Source organism: Pipistrellus kuhlii, unplaced genomic scaffold (assembly GCF_014108245.1).
Source record: "Pipistrellus kuhlii isolate mPipKuh1 unplaced genomic scaffold, mPipKuh1.p scaffold_m20_p_1, whole genome shotgun sequence".
Lineage (NCBI taxonomy): Eukaryota > Metazoa > Chordata > Mammalia > Chiroptera > Vespertilionidae > Pipistrellus > Pipistrellus kuhlii.
This window is the reverse complement of record NW_023425404.1, coordinates 111051614-111073039: the sequence shown is the minus strand read 5'-3', so window position 1 is coordinate 111073039 and position 21426 is coordinate 111051614. Positions and strand designations below refer to the sequence as shown.

General features: G+C 46.0%; 1 protein-coding gene and 1 pseudogene across 14 annotated transcripts in view; one reads left to right on the top strand and one right to left on the bottom strand.

Moving 5' to 3' along the window:
* Positions 1-21426, bottom strand: part of MLLT10 (MLLT10 histone lysine methyltransferase DOT1L cofactor) — a 227516-nt gene that overhangs the window by 156562 nt on the left and 49528 nt on the right. For 12 of the 14 annotated variants that reach the window (XM_045587996.1, XM_036459672.2, XM_036459663.2 and 9 more), the window contains one exon: positions 5939-5993. In XM_045587996.1, the coding sequence (XP_045443952.1) occupies positions 5939-5993 (55 nt within the window). Of the gene's footprint in view, positions 1-5938; positions 5994-11391; positions 11396-12262; positions 12268-14107; positions 14117-19042; positions 19048-21426 lie in introns of those variants that run through there. The other 2 variants (XM_036459734.2, XM_036459751.2) reach the window with 2 other exon arrangements.
* On the top strand, positions 7784-10687 carry LOC118707562 (annotated as a pseudogene).

Sequence of the window (21426 nt, the reverse complement as noted above, 5' to 3'; positions counted from 1 at the left end):
TTACAAAAGTTCACAACTATTTCACTTTGAAAGGCCCAGTTTAATTTATCCAAAAATGTAGGTTTCATTTTCAATAAGTGAAAGTAAGAATAATTTGTCTCCTTGAGAATTCTAAAATTCAAAACAAAAGTCCATTCCCTATGTCTATGAGTAAGAACAAACACTACAACGCCTGGTGTACTGAGGCATCCTTTGCCCCCAATTCCAGGGCCGCTCCTGTCTGTTTTGGGGACAGTCCAGTTATAGGGACAGGTCATGCCATCTTCTGCCTGTTTGACAGAGAGCTTAAGAAAACAACTCGAAGCTTGTTGTTCTTGGCATTCATCCCTAGTGTTTGCTTTCCATCCACAGTTCCCATCACACGCAGAAGCTCCGGACTGTGCTGAGCCCCAGTTCCGACTGCACTGAACCCCAGTTCTAGGCCAGACACTGTGGACCCAGGCTCATACAAAGGGAATCTGGGCTGTAAGGCGGAAACTTAGGGGAGTGGCGAAAGGCAGAGTCCCGGAGGCGCACACATTGCGCGCAGAGGATGGACTGTTGACTGTGCTGCTAGATGCCATAGTGGGAAGGAGACTAAAGCTCCAGACTGCACTGAACCCCACTTCCAACTGCACTGAACCCCAGTTCCGGACTGTCTGATAGTGGGCGAAACTCGAGGGCACCTTTCTCTCAGAGGTGCTTGCAGCAAGTACCAAAGCAGTGAGTACCAAAAGACATTGAGGAACACTGAGACTCAGAAACCTCATAGGGCGGGGCTGACGGGAAGCCAAGGCTGTAGGCTCCACCCTAAAACTCCGCCCCATCCAAGCTGAGCACAGAGGCATTTGCAATTTTCCAAGTCTAGTTAAACAAGGCTGGCTCCCGGCATAGACACAACTGATCCTCAAAGCCAATTGGCCTGGAGGTCAGTTCCTCCCAGTGATACCAACAACTATCAAGACTTAACTACAACAAGGCTGTACACACAGTCCACAAAGGGGTGCACCAAGAGTGTCCACCTCAGGTAACTAGGAGGCTGACTCACTGAACCATGTAGGACACCTTACATACAAAGACACTCTACCAACTCAGGGAAGCTGCAAAAAAGCCGAGACAAGGAAACAGATTACAAACAAAAGAAATGGAGGGCAAAAAGCAACTGGATATAGAGTTCAAAACCATGCTTATAAGGTTTTTCAAGAATTTCCTAGAAAAGGCCGATAAAATAAATGAGACCTATGAGGATATGAAAAGGGATCAACTAGAAATAAAGAATACATTGCCTGAAATAAAAAAAATTATACAGAGTCCTAAAAACAGAATGGAAGATCGCAAGAATCAAGTCATAGATTTGGAACATAAAGAGCCAGAAGACACTCCTCCACAGAAGCAAGAAGAGAAGAGAATCCAGAAAGTTGAAGATAATGTAAGAAATCTCTGGGACAACTTCACGCAAACCAACATCAGAATTATGGGGGGATCCCATTAGAAGAGAGACAGCAAGATACCAAAAACATATTGGAAGAAATAGTGACAGGAAACTTCCCCCACCTGGTGAAAGAATTAGACTTACAAGTCCAGGAAACACACAGAACCCAAACAAAAGGAATCCAAAGAGGACCACACCAAGACACAACATAGTTAAAATGCCAAGAGCAAAAGACAAAGAGAGAATATTAAAAGCAGCAAGAGAAAAGCAGGTAGTTACTATAAAGGAGCACCATACGATTGTCAGTTGACTTCTCAACAGAAACCATGCAGGCCAGAAGGGAATGACAAGAAATATTCAAGGTGATGAATAGCAAGAACCTACAGCCATAAATACTCTACTGAGCAAAGCTATCACTCAGAATCAAAGGCCAGATAAAGAGCTTCACAAATTTAAAAAAAAAAAAAGCTAAAGGAGTTTATCACCGCCAAACCAGAATTATATGAATTGCTAAAGGGAGTTCTTTAGGAAGAGGAAGAAAATAAAGATAAAAATTATGAACAACAAATACGTAAATATCAACAAGTGAATCTAAAAACCAAGGGAATTTAAAAATCTGATGAGCCAAAACCGGTTTGGCTCAGTGGATAGAGCATCTGTCTGCGGTCTGACGGGTCCCAAGTTCAATTCCGGTCAAGGGCATGTACATCAGTTGCGGGCACATCCCCAGCAGGGGGTGTCCAGGAGGCGGCTGGTCGATGTTTCTAACTCATAGACGTTTCTAGCTCTCTATCCCTCTACCTTCCTCTCTGTAGTAAATCAATAAATACATATTTTGTAAATAATAAAAATAATAATAAATAAAAAATAAAAAATCTGATGAACAATATTAACTGGTGAATATAATAGAATTAGAGGTATGGAAGGGGAGTGGACTGATGATTCTCAGGGAAAAGGGGAGGGGGTGCGAGAAGAAACTGAACATAATGCACCTATGGATGAGAACAATGGGGGGTGGGGAAAGGGCAGAGGGTGGGGTAGGAACCTGGTGGAGGGGAACAATGGAGGGGGGGAAAAAATGAGGAACATTTGTAGTAATCTGAACAATAAAGATTTATTTTAAAAAATAAATAAAATAAAAATGGGCAAAGTTTCAAAGAGGATATATAGATGGCCAATAGACAAATAAAAGTTGTTAAATATCATTCACTAATCATCAGAGAAATACAAATTAAAACTGCAATGAGATATCACCTCATACCTATCAGAATGGTTATTATTAGTAATCAACAAACAAGTGTTGGGAAAGATGTGCAGAAAAGGGAAACCTCATGTACTATTGGTCAGAATACAGACTGGTGCAGCAACTGTAGAAAATGGTATAAGGTTACATCAAAAAATTAAATATGGAACTGCTTTATGGCCCAATGATTCCACTTCTGGAAATATATATCCAAAGAAACCCAAAACACTGATTTGAAAGAATATACGCAACCCTACATTCATTGCAGAATTATTCACAACTAGAGTACCAATGCACAAAATTTGTGCAAGAGGGTGAGGGGGAGGTATCCCTCAGCCCAGCCTGCACCCTCTCCAATCTGGGACCCCTTGAGGGATGTCCGATTACCCATTTAGGCCAGATCCCGGGATCTGTCATCTGCTCATCTGCCTGCCTGCCTGATTGCCCCTAAGCACTTCTGCCTGCTAGCCAGATCACCCCCTAGCCATTCCCCTGCCAGCCTGATCAAAGCCTAGCTAATCACTGCGAACCTATTCACCCCTATCTTCCCCTGCCAGCCTGGTTTCCCCTAACTGCCCTCCTCTGCCAGCCATCTTGTGTGTTGGAGTGATGGTCAATTTTCATATAACTTTTATTATATAGGCTAGCCAAGATTTGGAAGCAACCTATCTATTCAATACATGAATAATAAAAAAAAGCTATGTTACATTTACACAATGGAATACTACTCTGCCATAAAAAGGGGAAATTTTACCTTTTTTTAACAGCATAGATGGACCTAGAGAACATTATACTATGTGAAATAAGCCAATAAGAGAAAGACACAGAGCATATTATTTCACTCATATGTGGAATCTAATGAACAAAATGAACTAACAAGCAAAATAGAGACAGACTCGAAGATAGTGAACTGATAGCTATGAGAGATGCTAGGGGAGTAGGAATTGAGGGAAAAAGGGAAAAAGAAAGAACTCATGGACAGGACAAAAGCATGGTGACTGCCCGGGGGGAAAAGTTGGTGAGGTGGAGAGTATAAGGGGTATAAATGGCAATCGGTAAAGATTTGGCTTGGGATGGTAAACAAACAATACAGTGTATAGAGAATGTGCTATAGAATTGTACATCTAAAACCTGTCACTCAAAAAAATCAATAAAAAGAAAAAAAAAATACTTTAGAGTTGGCTACCCAAAATGTTAGTGCATACTAACAGAAGTTATACCTCACTTTTTATTTTTATTTTTTTAAATATATTTTATTGTTTTTTAAAAATACATTTTATTTTTTTTTAATATATTTTATTGATTTTTTTACAGATAGGGAGACGAGAGAGATAGAGAGTTAGAAACATCCATGAGAGAGAGACATCGACCAGCTGCCTCCTGCACACTCCACACCAGGGATGTGCCCGCAACCAATGCATATGCCCTTGACCGGAATCGAACCTGGGACCTTTCAGTCCGCAGACTGATGCTCTATCCACTGAGCCAAACCAGTTTCGGCTATTGATTTTTTTTTAACAGAGAGGAAGGGAGAGGGATAGAGAGAAACATCAATGAGAGAGAAACATCTATCAGCTGCCTCCTGCATAGCTCCCACTGGGGATGTGCCCATCCATATCTGAGGTACATGCCCTTGACCAGAATCGAAGCTGGGACCCCTCAGTTCGCAGGCTGAACCTCTATCCACTGAGCTAAACCAATCAGGGCTATTTTATTGATTTTTTTACAGAGAAGAAGGGAGAGGGGTAGAGAGTTAAAAACATGGATGAGAAACATTGATTAGCTGCCTCCTGCACACCCCGCACTGGGGATGTGCCTGAAACCAAGGTACATGCCCTTGACCAGAATCAAACCTGGGACCCTTTAGTCCACAGGCCGACAGTATCCACTGAGTCAAGCCGGTTAGGGCATATACCTCTACTTTTTAAAAATTTCTTTATTATTGAAAGTCCCAACTGCCACCCCAGGCCTTCACCACACTATTTGTCTATGTCCATGGGTAATGTATATCTTATACAATAAAGATGTAATATGCAAATGGTCGTTATGCTGTGAAGCTTAATGACCGACCACGTAACAACCAGATCACGGATCAGCAGGAGACTGAGGCAGCAAGCTACAAGCAGGTGGGAGCTACAGGAGGAGGCAGGGCAGCAAGCTATGAGCAGGGGTGGGGGGAGCTACAGGAGGGCATGGCAGGGCAGCAGGTGGAAAGCTACTGGAGGGCAGCAGCAAGCTACTGGCAAGCTACTGGTGCACGGATTCATGTTCAGCATTACTAATATGCATGTAAGTTCTTTGATTGATCTTTTCCCACCCCTTCTCTCTAAGATTCAAGTTCCATTTTTCTATGTCTCTGGATCAGTTTTGTTCATCAGTTTATTTTATTCATTAGATTTCACATATGAGTGAGAGCATGTTATATATGTCTTTCTATAACTGGTTTATCCACTTAACATAATACTCTCCAGGTCCCTCCATACTATCTCAAAAGATAAGAGATCCTTCATTTTTATTGCTGCATGGTATTCCATGGTATAAATTTACCATAGCTTTTTTAATATAAATGTATCATACCTAACGGGTACTTGGGCTGTTTCCAGATCTTAGCTACAGAACAAATATACTTCTACTTTTCAAATTTCTTCATGAATTACTTGATTTTCACAGGATGCCACAGTTTAATAAATTCACGGTACTGAACTATAAAGAAATATGTTTCTCTGAGGGAGATAACTAAAAACAGAAATGAAAATGAGAAATACGAAAGCACAACAGAATTTAGGAATCAGCCAAAAGGCCCTCAAGTGTGTTAAAATTAACATTCAATAAAAACATCATCTGTCCTGCAATACACAAAAGGGAGGCAGGGGTCTAAAACAACAGATTTTAACTCTAGCTATGAAGGAGGAGGGAGGGAGAGAAGGAGGGAGGGAGGGAGGAAGAGAGAGAGAGAGAGAGAGAGAGAGAGAGAGAGAGCAAGCAGCTTATTTTTCAAAAATACTTTCTATAATGAACTGTATCCATTTAAAAAAATCAAAATTTTAATTATAAGTATGTGGGTTGCTCTGTATTAAGAAAAAAAAACAATGCTTAATTCTATCCACAAAGTAGAAAAACTTTTTTAATAAAAAATAATTCATAAATTATATCCACTGCTATAAAAAATATTTGAGTGGCAAACACTATTCAATTTTATATAATTATATGTACTACCAAATACCTTAAAATACTTTCCCAATCCAGTCTTCAATAAAATTTTTTTCAAAAATCTCTGCACTTACCCCCATTATCTGTTCTTTTTAAAGCTCCATCCTTATGAGGACACAGTTCACATCTCTATTTAAAAAAAAAAAAGAAAGGAAACAAAGATATTTTTCAGATTACAAAAGTATAACATCTTCCTTGTAACTTCAAAACTATTTAAAAAAAGTAGGAGCAACATTTGTACTAGTTGCCACCAAGAGTAACATTTCAGAACATTCCTCACAAAGTAATTCTCCTTGACATGAGATCTTTTTCAGAGCACCAGATAACTTTTACAAAGTAAATTGTTGCTTACTTATAAATTCCTGCCAAGATTTGTAAGTGTTAAATTAAAAACAAAAAGATTCTCTCAACATAGGACTGGTGCATGGTTTTTAACCTTTGCTTCTAGCTCTTTACTTTCTACTAAGATCAGCTAGGCTTAGTCTACTCAGTTAGGTCTGATTTGTTCTAAAATAAAGAGCCAAACTCAAAAATTTAGAATTTTGATTTAGGTGGCAAGGCATGGTCGGTCTCACATATGCTGGCCTCCTTTCTGGAAGAAAGTGCTCTAAGTATTCTAGTTACTCTTATTCACACAAAATGGTACTCGGAAGTTATCATGAATCCCACGGCCTACCACGCCCCAATTTAAAACCAGAAATAAACATAGAGCCACTACTTATCTTTCTTTTCACTATTGACAAGAGGACAAATACAGTTATAAAATTAATAAACAGAGTAAGCTCTTTAAGATTTTTTTAATCAATTTTTATAGAGAGAGGGGAATGGAGAGGGAGAGAAATATCAACGGGAGAGCAAAACATCAATGGGTATGCCCCCTTCTGGGGATCAAGCCTAAAACCCAGGCATGCACCCTGACAAGATATCTAGTGGCAACTTTTGAGTGCATGGGACTACTACGCACAACCGAGCCACACCAGCAAGGACTAAACGGACTGTTTAATGACATTGTCTTACTACGAAGAATATGTTCCTATAGGTCACACCTGAGTATTTATTGTGTAACCCCCACATGTTCCCTAAACTTGCAGCATATAATATAGTAACATAAATAAATTACAAAGAAAAATAAGAACAGAAAATTAAGTATAAAAAACATAAGCCATGAGATGCTATTATTCCTTATCACCCAGTATTTCACTCTCCTGATTTTGCTCTCACCATTTGGTAGTACTTCTCTGATCACCTTATCCAATGTTTAAATGCAGAAATTCCTCAGCACTCTGACTTAAGATGCCTTCTCACTTCATGTTAAAACACTCAGCAATCTCATTCACTTCCCATACATCTATCACCAATTAAATTGGTAGAATATGCCAGTGACAAATTTGTGCTTGGATCCATATGTAAAACTTTCTGTAATATACTAGTGACCCGTTGCATGGAATTTGTGCATATCAAGTGAATTAGAGGAGCCCTAACTGGTTTGGCACAGTGGAAAGAGCATCGGCCTCCAGAATGAAGGGTCCCAGGTTTAATTCCAGTCAAGGGCATGTATCTTGATTGCGGGTGTGCAGGAGGCAGCTGATCAATGTTTCTCTCTCATCGATGTTTCTAACTCTCTATCCCTCTCCCTTTCTCTCTGTAAAAATTCAATAAAAATACATTTTTAGGGGGAAAAAAGTAATTAGAGAAAATATTTTAATATCGCTATTTGCCCTTTATAATAGAAGTGTCAGAGATGAAAGAAAATTATTAAAATGCTTATGAAAATCTCCCTCAGAATCTAGGTCACACTGTGGGACCAAGAGTCAAATCCCCGCCCACCACCTGTACACGCTTCAAAAATGCAGGAGACCCAGACCTGGCCAGCCCCACCCCCATTGGGAAAGACCTAGACCCACCCCCATCAAGGCCCTATGGGCAGGGGCACAGCCTCAGAACCCCATCAAGCCCAGGTCAGGTGCCATGCAGCCTCAGGTCCCTGTTGTTCTGTCATGACATTATTGCGTCCCAGCTAATTTGCATATTTCTCTATTATTATATGGATAGGCACTTTAAATTCAGTCCCAAATTTATGACTACACATACTCTTCCTGCAGTTTTGCCTATTTTTGTAATAATAATCTTAATCACATATCACCATTCTAGGCATCATCTTTTGACAGCTTTACCCTATTTCCTAAACTCATATACAATATGTTTTTAAAATATGTTTGTATTGATTTGATAGAGGAAGTGTAGGAGAGAGAGAAACGTCGATGTGAGAAAGAAACATTAACAGGCATCTGCCTGCATACCACCTACTGGGGATCAAGCCCACAACCTGGGTGTGTGCCCTGACCAGGAATTGAACTGGTGACCTTTTGGTGCATGGAACAACTTTCAACCATCTAAGCCACAAGGCTAGGGCTAACCTCATATATTTAATAAATCACCACATTTTGGCCATTCTCCTCCTAAATACTGTTGAGATTTGAATACTTCTCTCCTTCAACACTAGTATTAAGCCAACTGCAAGCCAACATCTATTTTCATCAGGACCACTTCAGTGGTCTTCTACTAAATAGTCTCTCAGTACCTGACCCCTCCAGTCTACACAATGAACTTCAAAAATGCAAGTAAATATACATAACTTCCCCACTTATGTCCTTTAAATGGTTTTCCTAACATGATCTACTCCTTAATTTTCTCTATGACCTTATTATTGTCTGGGCAATACTGACCTTTCTTCTTTCAGTTCAGTAAATACTCCAAAGCTCATTCCTGTCTGATAGCCTTTAAATATATAGCTTTTACTCTACCTAAAATACTGTCCTCACCCTAAACCACTTTCACAGCTAACTAACTTCCTATTTCCCTCAAGTCCTTGCTTAAAGTCACTCCTTCAAAAAATGTTTCTCTGAATACCTTTATTAAATTAGGTGTCATTTATGAGTTATCTATGTACTTTTCTTCTTATTGAATACTAGTGGCCTGATGCACAAATAAAGGTTCATGAAAGAATGGTCCTTCATTCCCCTGGCTGTCGGCACTGCCTTCGCTCTAGCCAACACCATCCTTTCCACCTTCCCACGTTGCCCAGAGGCCAGGAGCAGCTAGAGTTGTGTAGAACACCTGCGTTGTCACCATGGTGACGAAGCAAGCGTCCCGCCCCAGGCCCTCTGGCCACTCAGTGCCTGTGTATGCAAATTAACCCACCATCTTTATTGAGTTAATTTGCATACTCACTGCTGATTGGTGGATATTGTGAAGGTACAGTCAATTAGTGTGTTACTCTTTTATTAGGTAGACTGCAATCACAATTAATTATTTATGCAATTATATTTATCTCCTTTGCTAGATTATAAATTCCATTTCATGGCTGTAGCCCAAGCATCTACCACAGCTGGATACATGGAAAGAGCAAAAACATAAGCAGACTTGCTAAAGACAGACAATAATTTGGTTCTAAGTTATACCTCCTTCACAGATAGAAATACTATTAGTTGCACAATTTACCTTGGAGGGGGGAAAAAGTTACTCATAGAAGTATAACTAAATCTAATATAAGGACTACAGCCAGTGATAGATTACCCTTTGGGATGGTTAGGTATAAGAACAATGTTCAACAATTGGGGAAGAAAAAATTCAAATTAGACCCTTGAAAATTTACTGATCAGAAATATAAATCCAAAATGTTTGAAAAAACGATTTCAATATAAGAATTAAGACTGAAAATAACCAGTAGTCAAATCTAAAAAATTAAAAACTTCTATACAAGAAAAACATTAGAATACACAATTCAGAAATTTTCTTTATTTCTCTCTCCTGTTGTGGCACAAGATACTGAAAGGAAAGAAGGCTTAGGGGAAGAAGGTAGTACCGGCCCCAGCTGTTATGAAGAAGCAGGAGGCCAAGAAGATGGTATATCCCATTTGAGAAAAGGCCCAAGAATTTTGGAATTGAACAGGACATCCTGCCCTAAAGGGACCTCACCCACTTTGTCAATGGCCCCTCTAACATTTGATTGCAGTAGCAAAGGACAATTCTCTATTATGTATCTGAAAATGACTCCTGCCATTAAACAGTTCACTCACGCCTTACAATGTTTCCCAAAGTGTGGTACGTGTATCCCCAGGGGTACGGGAAGAGTTTGGTGGGGGTACGCATTGCACCGGAGTTTGGTGGGGATATGCACTGCACCATGCTTAGCTGCGCCTAATTCTACGTTCTCATGAGTACGAGGGGTACTCAGCATTACAAAATTATAGAAGGGGTACACATATGTCAAAAGTTTGGGAAACACTGCTAGACCACCAAACAGCTACTCAACTGCTTAAGCTGGCCCACAAGTTTGTTTCTGATCAAAGCAAGAGAAGCAGAAATTGTTGGTCTGGGCTGAGAAAAAAGCTGCCAGCAAAAGGGATGTCCTCAAGAGGCCATTTGTCCTTCCAGCAAGGGTTAACACTGCAACCCCCTTGGTGGAGAACAAGAAGGCCCAGCTGGTAGTGACTGTACATGATATGGATGCCATCAAGCTGGTCATCTTCCTGCTTGCACTGTGCAGTAAAATGGGGGTTCCCTACTGTATTATCAAGAGGAAGGCCAGGGTGGGGTGTCTAGTCCACAGGAAGACCTGTACCACCATCACCTTTACACAGGTTAACTTAGAAGACAAAGGAGCTCAGGCTAGGCTGGCAGAAGCTATCCAGGCTTCTGCCAATTAAAATGACAGATATGATGAGATCCACCATCAGTGGGGAGGCAATGTCCCAGAACCAAAGTCGGTGACTCACACTGCCAAACTAGAAAAGGCAAAAGCTTTTTGCCCACTACATTAGTAAAGCTTTTCCTCATATTCAGAGTACAGTGAACATTTATTTTCATATACTATTGATGGCACCATAATCCAATTCTTTTAGAGAGCAATTTAGCAATATGATTCAAGGAAATTACTGATTCTATTACTTCACAGAAAGCCAAAGAAAATATAATGGCTATAGTATTTATTAAGTACTGTGTTGTTATTATATCATTTATATACTATAAGTTCAAAACATGAAAAGAATATGTATAAAAATATTTTATATGGCAGTTTATAAATATAAAAACTTTATAGAAAGTCTTAACTGTAAAACAGTGAGGGAATGAATGCTACATTCACAAAGATTTTACTGTTAACAAATAAATGCAAACCAATACAGGCCCCTCACTCAGGCTGTTTAGAAAAAAATGCTAAAAGAAAATACACAAAATATATTAATAGGCCTGTGATGAGAATAGTGAGATATGAATTTATTTCTTCATTTCAAAATACTTCATTTGTTTTATACTTGAGGCCCGGTGCATGAAATTTGTGCATGGGGGCGGGGAGGGGTGTCCTTCAGCCCAGCCTGCACACTCTCCAATCTGGGAACCCTCAAGAGATGTCCGACAGTCCGATATCCCTCTCACAATCCAGGACTGCTGGCTCCCAACTGCTCACCTGCCTGCCTTCCTGATTGCCCTTAACTGTGTCTGCCTGCCAGACTGATCACCCCCTAACCACTCTCCTGCCAGCCTGACTGATGTCTAACTGCTCTCCTGCCAGCCTGTTTGCCCCCAACTTCCCTCCTCTGCCAGCCTGGTCAACCTTAACTGCCCTCCCCTGCAGGCTTGATTGCCTCCAACTGCACTTCCTTGCAGGCCTGGTGCCTCCCAACTGCCCTCCCCTGCTGGCCATCTTGTGTCCACATAGGGACAGGATTTTTGACCATATGGGGGCAGCCATATTGTGTGTTGGAGTGATGGTCAATCTGCATATTACTCTTTTATTAGATAGAATGGAGACCTGGTGCACCGGTGGGGATCAGCTGGTTTGCCCTGAAGGGTGTCCAGGATCAGGGTGGGGTTTCCTTGGGGCATGGAGCAGCCTGAGCGAGGGGCCTGTGGTGGTTTGCAGGCCAGCCATTGCCCCCTGGCAACCCAAGTGGAGGCCCTGGTATCTGGAATTTATTTACCTTCTACAATTGAAACTTTGTAGTCTAGAGCAGTGTTTCCCAACCTTCTCTCATGATGAGAATCACCTGGTGGAGTTGTTAAAACACAGATTCCTGAATCCCAACTAAGAAGTGCTAAACTAGAATTTTTGGGAACATATAGGTAAAATTGCATACCTAACTTAGTGCTCTAGTTAAGCACTAGTTAAGTATACAATTTTTCCTATATGTTCCCAAAAATTCTAGTTTAGCACTTCTTAGTTGGGATTCAGGAATCTGTTTTAACAACTCCACCAGGTGATTCTCATCATGAGAGAAGGTTGGGAAACACTGGTCTAGAGCAGAGCCAAGCCTCCTGCTTGCTCCATGGCCAGCACCCATTACTGTTGGAATTTATGTATCTTCTATAATTGAAACTTTGAAGCCTTGATTGGAGGCCTGGCCTGGCCAGGATGTGCAGAAAGCTTTGCTTCCTCCATTGCCAGAGGCAACCCTAGCCTCTCACTTTTTCCAGCTCCAAGGCTACTGCCATTTCTATTTGGATTTCTTTACCTTCTATAATTGGAACTTTGTAGCCTTGAATGGAGGTTTAGGCTAGCTAGGGCAGGCGAAAAGCTTGGCATCCTCCATTGCCTGGGAAACCCAAGTCTCCCTCCTGTTCTCTGTGGCTGTAGCCATCTTGGTTGGGTTTATTTGCATACTCACTCTGATTGGCTGTGGGTGTGGTTGGGCATAGCTGGTGGGCATGGCTTGTGGGTATAGCAGAGTGATGGTTAATTTGCATATTACTCTTTTATTAGGTAGGATTCTTATAGACAAAATTATTATATGCTACATAAAAAATATGGTTTTATCTTTCCACTAAGAGTAAAAATAGACAGGAGACTTTGAGAAAAAAACATGATTATAGGAAAAAACAAGATTAAGTTATAGTCAGAAGGCTATACCATAAGCTCAGAAAAAAAGGATCTGGTATGAGGCATCATGGATAACAGAGGCTTCAGATCCTATAGTAAACCAATCTAAACTGAAAAATTTCGCAGGGCAGGCTGCAGCTACATGTGTTAGTACTAGAATTCCACAGATCCACTCTTATTTTAGTGAGATATAGTTTTTAAAAGGTACAAGTAAGTCCTCCAAAAGGGGAAACATTATAAGAAGATACTGCTCCTCCAAAAGAGACAACTATTAGAGATCTCACCACAATTCACCAAGATAAAAAAAAGCTTTAATTGTAATGGCCCAAACAAGTAGAAATTATACAAGGTTCCTTCTTTTTTATTTTAATCATGTATAGTAAGAAAGCATACAACTATTTTCCACCTTTATAATGTAAGACAACATTACTTGTTCTATTGTACTTTATAATAGACTAGAGGCCCAATACACAAAATTTGTGCAATGGGCTGCAAGGCCCCCACTTCATCCTAAAGGTTGTCTGGAATGTCATCCGGAAGGTCGATGGGTCTAAATAGCATATTACCCTTTTATCATCATAGACTAGAGGCCCAATGCATGAAAATCGTTCAAGAGTAGGCCTTCCACTGAAACCGGTTTGGCTCAGTGGATAGAGCGGACTGAAAGATCCCAGGTTCGATTCCGGTCAGGGGCATGTACCTTGGTTGTGGTTACATCCCCAGTGGGGGTTGTGCAAGAGGCAGCTGATTAATGTTTCTCTCTCATCAATGTTTCTAACTTTGTCCCTCTCTCCTCCTCTCTGTAAAAAATCAACAAAATATATTTTTTTAAAAAAGAGTAGGCCTTCCTTTCCCCAGCTGCCAGCAGCGGTTTCCCTCCAGCTGCCGACAGACACCCAGAACCAGGGCTTCCCTTGCAGCCTGGCTTCAACTGGAAGATCATTTCATCTAATTAGCATATTACACTTTTATTATTATAAACTAGAGGCCCGGTGCATGAAATTTGTGCATGGGAGGGGGGTGGTCCCTCAGTCCAGCCTGCACCCACTTCAATCTATGACCTTTTGAGGCATGCCCGATCTCCCTTTGGGCCCGATCCCACCAGAATCGGGCCTAAACGGGCAGTGGGACATCCCTCTCACAATCCAGGACTGCTGGCTCCCAATCACTTGCCTGCCTTTCTGATTGCCCCTAACCACTTATGCCTGCCAGCCTGATCACACCCTAACCATTCCCGTCAGCTTGATCGACACCTAACTGTTCCCCAGCTGGCCTGATTGCCCCTAACTGCCCCAACTGCCCTCCCCTTAAGTCCTGCCCACCTCACCTCCAACTGCCCTCCCCTACAAGCCTGGTCACCCCTAACTGCTCTCTCCTGCAAGCCTGGTCACCCCTAACTGCCCTCCTCTGCAGGCCTGGTACCCCCACTGCTCTCCCCTGCAGGCCTGGCCCCCTCCCCCCCACCAACTGCCCTTCCCTACAGCCCCAGTCACCCCCAACTTCCCTCCTCTACTGACCTGGTCCCCTCTAACTTCCCTCCATTGCAGGCTTGATTGCCCCCAACTGCCCTCCTTTGCAGGCCTGGTGCCTCCCAACTGTCCACCCCTGCTTGCCATCTTGTGGCAGCCATCTTGTGTGTTGGAGTGACAATTTGCATATTACTCTTTTATTACATAAGACATGCCTGGTGCATGGGTGGGGGCCGGATGATTTGCCTTAAAGGGTGTCCAGGATCAGGGTGGGAGTTCCCTTGGGGCGTGGGGCAGCTTAGGCGAGGGTCCTGTGGTGGTTTGCAGGCCAGCCACGCTCCCCAGTGACCCAAATGGAGGCCTTGCTACCTGGGATTTATAATTAAAACTAAGTAGCCTTGAGTAGAGGCCTCTGGCAGCCAGAGTGTACAGAAAGCTTGGTTTTTTCCAATGCCGAGGAAACCCAAGCCTCCTGGTCTCTCATGGCCGCAGCCATCTTGGTTGAGTTAATTTTCATAGTCACTCCTGATTGGCTGGTGGGTATAGCTTGAGGGTGTAGGAAAATGATGGTTAATTTGCATATTAGATAGGATTCTGTGAGGTAAATGAAAATGTACCTATCATATAATAAGTGAAATAGGATATTGAAGCTACATTTATAGGATCTAATCTGAAAAAGAAAATAGTGAAAAAAAAGGAAAAACATACTGAACAGTATCAATAAGTCTAACACCTACTGAAGGCCTAGGCAGTGGTTCTCAACCTTTCTAATGCTGCAACCCGTTAATACAGTTCCTCGTGTTGTGGTGACCCCCAAGCATAAAATTATTTTCGTTGCTACTTCATAACTGTAACTTTGCTACTGTTTTGAATTGTAATGTAAGTATCTGTGTTTTCCGATAGTCTTAGGCTCTATAGCAGCAGTTTTTAACCTGTGTCGCAACCCACAGGTTGAGAACCACTAGCAGGGTTATAAATGCATAACCCATGAACACAGACAACAGTGTCGTAGAAGGCCTGGAATGGGGGGCCAGGTATGGGCTAGAAGAGGGCACTGGTGGGGGGAACATATGTAATACCTTCAACAATAAAGATTCAAAGATTAAAAAATTTTTAAATATATCCTGTTGGCAAGGATATGGGAGAAATTAGACCCCTCATATATTTTTGATGGAATACAAAGTGGGATAGTTACATTGGCAGTTCCTCAAATGGTTAAATATAGTTATCACAAGTTTGATCAAAAACTCCAAAGCCAAAAGAAATGAAAACAGATGTATACATAAAAGTGTGTACACAAATGATTATGACAGCATTATTCATAATAGCCAAAATGTAGATAAAACCTAAATGTCCATCAATTAGTTAATGAGTACATAAAATGTGGTATATCCATGAAATGGAATGTTCTTTGGCAATAAAAAGGAAATTCTAATACATTACGAACTGTAAACACATTATGCTAACAGAGAAAAAGGCACTGACAAAATGCCAAGTATTGTATGATTCCATTTATATGAAATGTCCAGAATATAGACAGAAAGTAGATTTGTTGTTTCCAGGGACTGGAGAAGCTGGGTAATGGATAGTGGCTGCTATTGGGCACAGAGATTTTTCTGAGGTGATGAAAACATTCTTAAAATTGATTATAGTAATGATTACACAATTTTGTGACTATACTAAAAAACAATGAATTGTACTCTTTAAAAGCTGAACTATGGACATAGAGCTTTTTCTGAGGTAATGAAAATATTCTAAAATTAATTGACAATGGTTTCACAATTCTGTAAATATACTAAAAACCACTGAATTGTACACTATATTTGTGAATTTTATCATTAAAACTGCTTTTTTTTTTTTTTTTTTTTTTTAAATCAATCTTTATTGTTCATATTATTACACAGGTTCCTCGTTTCTTCCCCCCTCCACCAGGTTCCCACCCCACCCTCTGCCCCCTCATCCTCATCCATTGGTGCACAGTTTATGTTCAGTCTCTTCCTCCCTCCCTTTCCCCGATAGTAAATCCCTTTTCAGATAGCAAATCTGTTACTTAGCATTTTCTCATATCAATAATACCTCCACATGCCCAATGATACACTTCACACAAAAGACATTTCCTAATAGGACAACCAGCCTCATCCAGGCCCCACCCAAGGCACTCACAGATCAACACCCCAGGACTATACTAACTCAACACATCCAGATCTAAGCCTTCATCACTTGATTCAGCAGACCCTCAAGTTCCCGCAAAAGTTTCCAGCCATGTCTGAGAGGCAGCCGTGGGGCAGGGACAGGTGAGGAGCGAGCTGTTTTGGGCCAGGCTGCTCCGGGCCTGGCCTCTGTTGCTCTGGTTTGTTCCACAACCAGCTGCTCCGTGTCTGGTCACTGCCCCTCCTGACCCAGTTGCTCTGGACTTGGCTGTTGCTGCTACAGGCCTGGCCACACCCGACTCGGCTGCTCTGGGCCCAATTGCTCCGGGCCCGGCCGCTCCGGGCCTGGCTGCTCCCAGCCTGACAGCCGCTTCTCCGGGCCTGGCCGCACCGGACCCGGCTGCTCCGGGCCTGGCCGCTCCCAGCCTGGCAGCCGCTGCTCCAAGCCTGGCCGCTCCCAGTCTGGCAGCCACTGCTCTGGGCCTGGCCACACCAGACCCGGCTGTTCCAGGCCTGGCCACTCCCAGCCTGGCAGTTGCTGCTCTGGGTCTGGTCACTGCCACTCCCCACCTAGTTGCTCTGGACTTGGCTGTTGCTGCTACAGACCTGGCCACACCCGACCCAGCTGCTCTGGGCCCGGTTGCTCCGGGCCCGGCCACTCCAGGCCTGGCTGCTCCCAGCCTGTCAGCTGCTGCTCCTGGCCTGGCCGCACCAGACCCGGCTGCTCTGGGCCTGGCCGCTCCCAGCCTGGCAGCCTCTGCTCCGGGCCTGGCCACACCAGACCCGGCTGTTCTGGGCCTGGCCGCTCCCAGCATGGCAGTCGCTGCTCCGGGTCTGTTCACTGCCGCTCCTGACCTAGTTGCTCTGGACCTGACTGTTGTTGCTACAGGCCTGGCCACACCTGACCCAGCTGCTCTGGGCCCGGTTGCTCCGGGCCCGGCCACTCCGGTCCTGGCTGCTCCCAGCCTGTCAGCTGCTGCTCCTGGCCTGGCCGCACCAGACCCGGCTGCTCCGGGCCTGGCCGCTCCCAGCCTGGCAGCCGCTGCTCTGGGCCTGGCCGCACCAGACCCGGCTGCTCCGGGCCTGGCCGCTCCCAGCCTGGCAGTTGCTGCTCCGGGTCTGGTCACTGCCACTCCCGACCTAGTTGCTCTGGACTTGGCTGTTGCTGCTACAGACCTGGCCACACCCGACCCGGCTGCTCTGGGCCCGGTTGCTCCGGGCCCGGCCACTCCGGGCCTGGCTGCTCCCAGCCTGTCAGCCGCTGCTCCTGGCCTGGCCGCACCAGACCCGGCTGCTCCGGGCCTGGCCGCTCCCAGCCTGGCAGCCGCTGCTCCGAGCCTGGCCACTCCCAGCCTGGCAGACACTGCTCCGGGCCTGGCCGCACCAAACCCGGCTGCTCCGGGCCTGGCCGCTCCCAGCCTGGCAGTCGCTGCTCCGGGTCTGGTCACTGCCACTCCCCACCTAGTTGCTCTGGACTTGGCTGTTACTGCTACAGGCCTGGCCACACCCGACCCGGCTGCTCTGGGCCCGGTTGCTCCGGGCCCGGCCACTCCGGGCCTGGCTGCTCCCAGCCTGTCAGCCGCTGCTCCGAGCCTGGCCACTCCCAGCCTGGCAGCCACTGCTCCGGGCCTGGCTGCACCAGACCCGGCTGCTCCGGGCCTGGCTGCTCCCAGCCTGGCAGTTGCTGCTCCGGGTCTGGTCACTGCCACTCCCGACCTAGTTGCTCTGGACTTGGCTGTTGCTGCTACAGACCTGGCCACACCCGACCCGGCTGCTCTGGGCCCGGTTGCTCCGGGCCCGGCCACTCCGGGCCTGGCTGCTCCCAGCCTGTCAGCCGCTGCTCCTGGCCTGGCCGCACCAGACCCGGCTGCTCCGGGCCTGGCCGCTCCCAGCCTGGCAGCCGCTGCTCCGAGCCTGGCCACTCCCAGCCTGGCAGACACTGCTCCAGGCCTGGCCGCACCAGACCCGGCTGCTCCGGGCCTGGCCGCTCCCAGCCTGGCAGTTGCTGCTCCGGGTCTGGTCACTGCCACTCCCCACCTAGTTGCTCTGGACTTGGCTGTTACTGCTACAGGCCTGGCCACACCCGACCCGGCTGCTCTGGGCCCGGTTGTTCCGGGCCCGGCCACTCCGGGCCTGGCTGCTCCCAGCCTGTCAGCCGCTGCTCCTGGCCTGGCCGCACCAGACCCGGCTGCTCCGGGCCTGGCCGCTCCCAGCCTGGCAGCCGCTGCTCCGAGCCTGGCCGCTCCCAGCCTGGCAGACACTGCTCCGGGCCTGGCCGCACCAGACCCGGCTGCTCCGGGCCTGGCCGCTCCCAGCCTGGCAGTCGCTGCTCCGGGTCTGGTCACTGCCACTCCCCACCTAGTTGCTCTGGACTTGGCTGTTACTGCTACAGGCCTGGCCACACCCGACCCGGCTGCTCTGGGCCCGGTTGCTCCGGGCCCGGCCACTCCGGGCCTGGCTGCTCCCAGCCTGTCAGCCGCTGCTCCGGGCCTGGCCGCACCAGGCCCGGTTGCTCCGGGCCTGGCCGCTCCCAGCCTGGCAGCCACTGCTCCGGGCCTGGCCGCACCAGACCCGGCTGCTCTGGACCCAGTTGCCCCAGGCCCGGCTGCTCCGAGCCTGGCCGCACCTGGGCTGGATGCTTTGGGCTTGGCTTCTGCTGTTCTGGGCCTGGCTGCTCCCAACCCGGCTGCTCTGGGCCCGGCTTCTTCGGGCCCGGCCACTCCGGGTCTGGGTGTTCCTGGACTGGCCACCCTGGGCTTGGCCGCCTCTGCCTCAAGCCTGGCTGCCCCTGCCCCAGGTCTGGCTGCTCCAGTGCTGGCCGTTGATGCTCTGGTTCTGGCTGCTGCTGCTCTGGGGCCTGGCCACTGCTGCTCTGGGCCCGGCTGCCACTGCCTTGTGCCTGGCCACTCTAGGCCTGGTCGCCGCTGTTCCAACATTCTGTCCCTTTTTCTTTCTTTCTTACTTTCTTTTTTTTAAAAAACGCATTTATGTTGCAATGTTGGCTGGTGAGTTGAGTTCTGACTTAGTCTTTGATTTTTCAAGATATACTTTGCATTCTTTCTTAAGTAATTTTACTATCATTTGCTCTCACTTGATTTCTTCACATTGAGAACTTCTATTGTTTCTTCCTTCCCGTCCTGGAATCTCAGCAGGTTGGCCTGTGGCACCCCTTTGTTCTCCGCGGGCTCCTGCGCTGCTTCAGCCTGTCGCTGGGGTTGGCGCCGCCCAGGAAGCATCCCCGGTCCTTGGCTCTGTTGCCTGTGCTCAGCGGTCGAAGGCTCAGGGGCACCCCCCCGCCTGGAGGCCCCGGCGCCCGGCTCCTTGCTGGCACCCGGCTGGCAGGTGTCCAGCGGGGGCTCCTGCTCCTCGTCACGATCCTCCAGTCTGGAGCTTTCTTTCTCTCTCCCGCTAGGGGAGTCCAGGATCAGAGTCAACAGACTGTCCTCTGCGCGCAGTGTGCGCGACTCCGGGGGCTCGGCCTTTCGCCGCGCTCCCAGGACTCCACCTCACAGCCCCGTCTCCCCCTGCCCAGCCTGGGTCCCCAGGGACTGGCCCAGACAGGGAGTTCGGGGCGGTCCGGTCTGAGGCTCAGCGCCGCCGGAGGCTTTGTTTCTTCTGGCTAGGGTAATCCAGCATCAGAGTCAACATTCAGTCCTCTGCGCACAAAGCGCGCGACTCCGGGGGACCCCGCCTTTCGCGCCGTCCCCGGGATTTTGCCTCACAGCCCCGTCTCCCCGTGCCCGGGCCTGGGTCCCCAGGGACTGGCCCATAATGGGGCTCAGCGCTGCCAGTTCGGGGGTTCAGCCCAGGCTGGGGGTTTCATTTCCTTCCTGCTAGGGAATGCCAGGCAGCACCCAGCCCTCTCCTCCTCTCCGGCTGCGACCTCTCGGTGCGCGCGAACGTGCGAGCGCGCAGCATGTCTCCGTACCTTAGGCTCTTTTTTCAGCTCCTCTGACTTTCCCTCTGGCTTTCTCCCACCTTCCTATTGTAGAGTTTTCAGTCAGTCGACCACCTGTAGGTCTGGGCAATGTCCACTCTACATTTTAGTTGTATTCCATTGAAATTGTTGTGACTAAAACTGCTTTTAATACTAATTTTCAAATATATTTTTAAAAACCAAACAGAGCCGGGACCGGTTTGGCTCAATGGATAGAGCGTCGGCTTGGGGACTGAAGGGTCCCGGGTTCGATTCCGGTCAAGGGCATGTACCTTGGTTGCGGGCATATCCCCAGTGGGGGGTGTGCAAGAGGCAGCTGATCGATGACTCTCTCTCATCGATGTTTCTGACTCTCTATCTCTCTCCCTTCCTCTCTGTATAAAATCTATAAAATATATATTTAAAAAAATAAAATAAAAAAAATAAAAAAATAAAAACCAAACAGAAAAAAACTACTAAAATGGTAGACCTAAATCCAAGCATGTGGATTTAGGCACCAAATGTTGAGACTAATCTTGAGACTCATAAGCATCAAATAATGAGGACAGCCAAAACCGGTTTGGCTCAATGGATAGAGCGTTGGCCTGCAGACTGAAAGGTCCCGGGTTCCATTCTGGTCAAGGGCATATACCTTGGTTGCAGACACATCCCTAGTAGGGGGTGTGCAAGAGGCAGTTGATCGGTGATTCTCTTTCATCGATGTTTCTAACTCTCTATCCCTCTCTCTTCCTTTCTGTAAAAATCAATAAATATATTCTAAAAAATAATAATGAGGACATAAATATGTGCCTCATAATGATTCAAAATATATGAGGTAAAACTATCACAAGTAAAGGGATAAATACACAATTTCACAAACATAGTAGTATAGTATGTTAACATTTCTCTCTTGGTAACTAACAAAACTATATTTTTAAAAATTAATAAATAGCTCTGGCTAGTTTTTCTCAGTGGATAGAGTGTAGGCCTTGGACTGAAGTGTCCTGGGTTTGATTCTGGTCAAGGGCACTGCCCTGGTTGGGGGCACAACCCCCATTAGGGGACGTGCAGGAGGCAGCCAATCAATGATTCTCTCTCATCATTGATGTTTCTATCTTTCTATCCCTTCCTTTCGGCAATCAATAAAAAT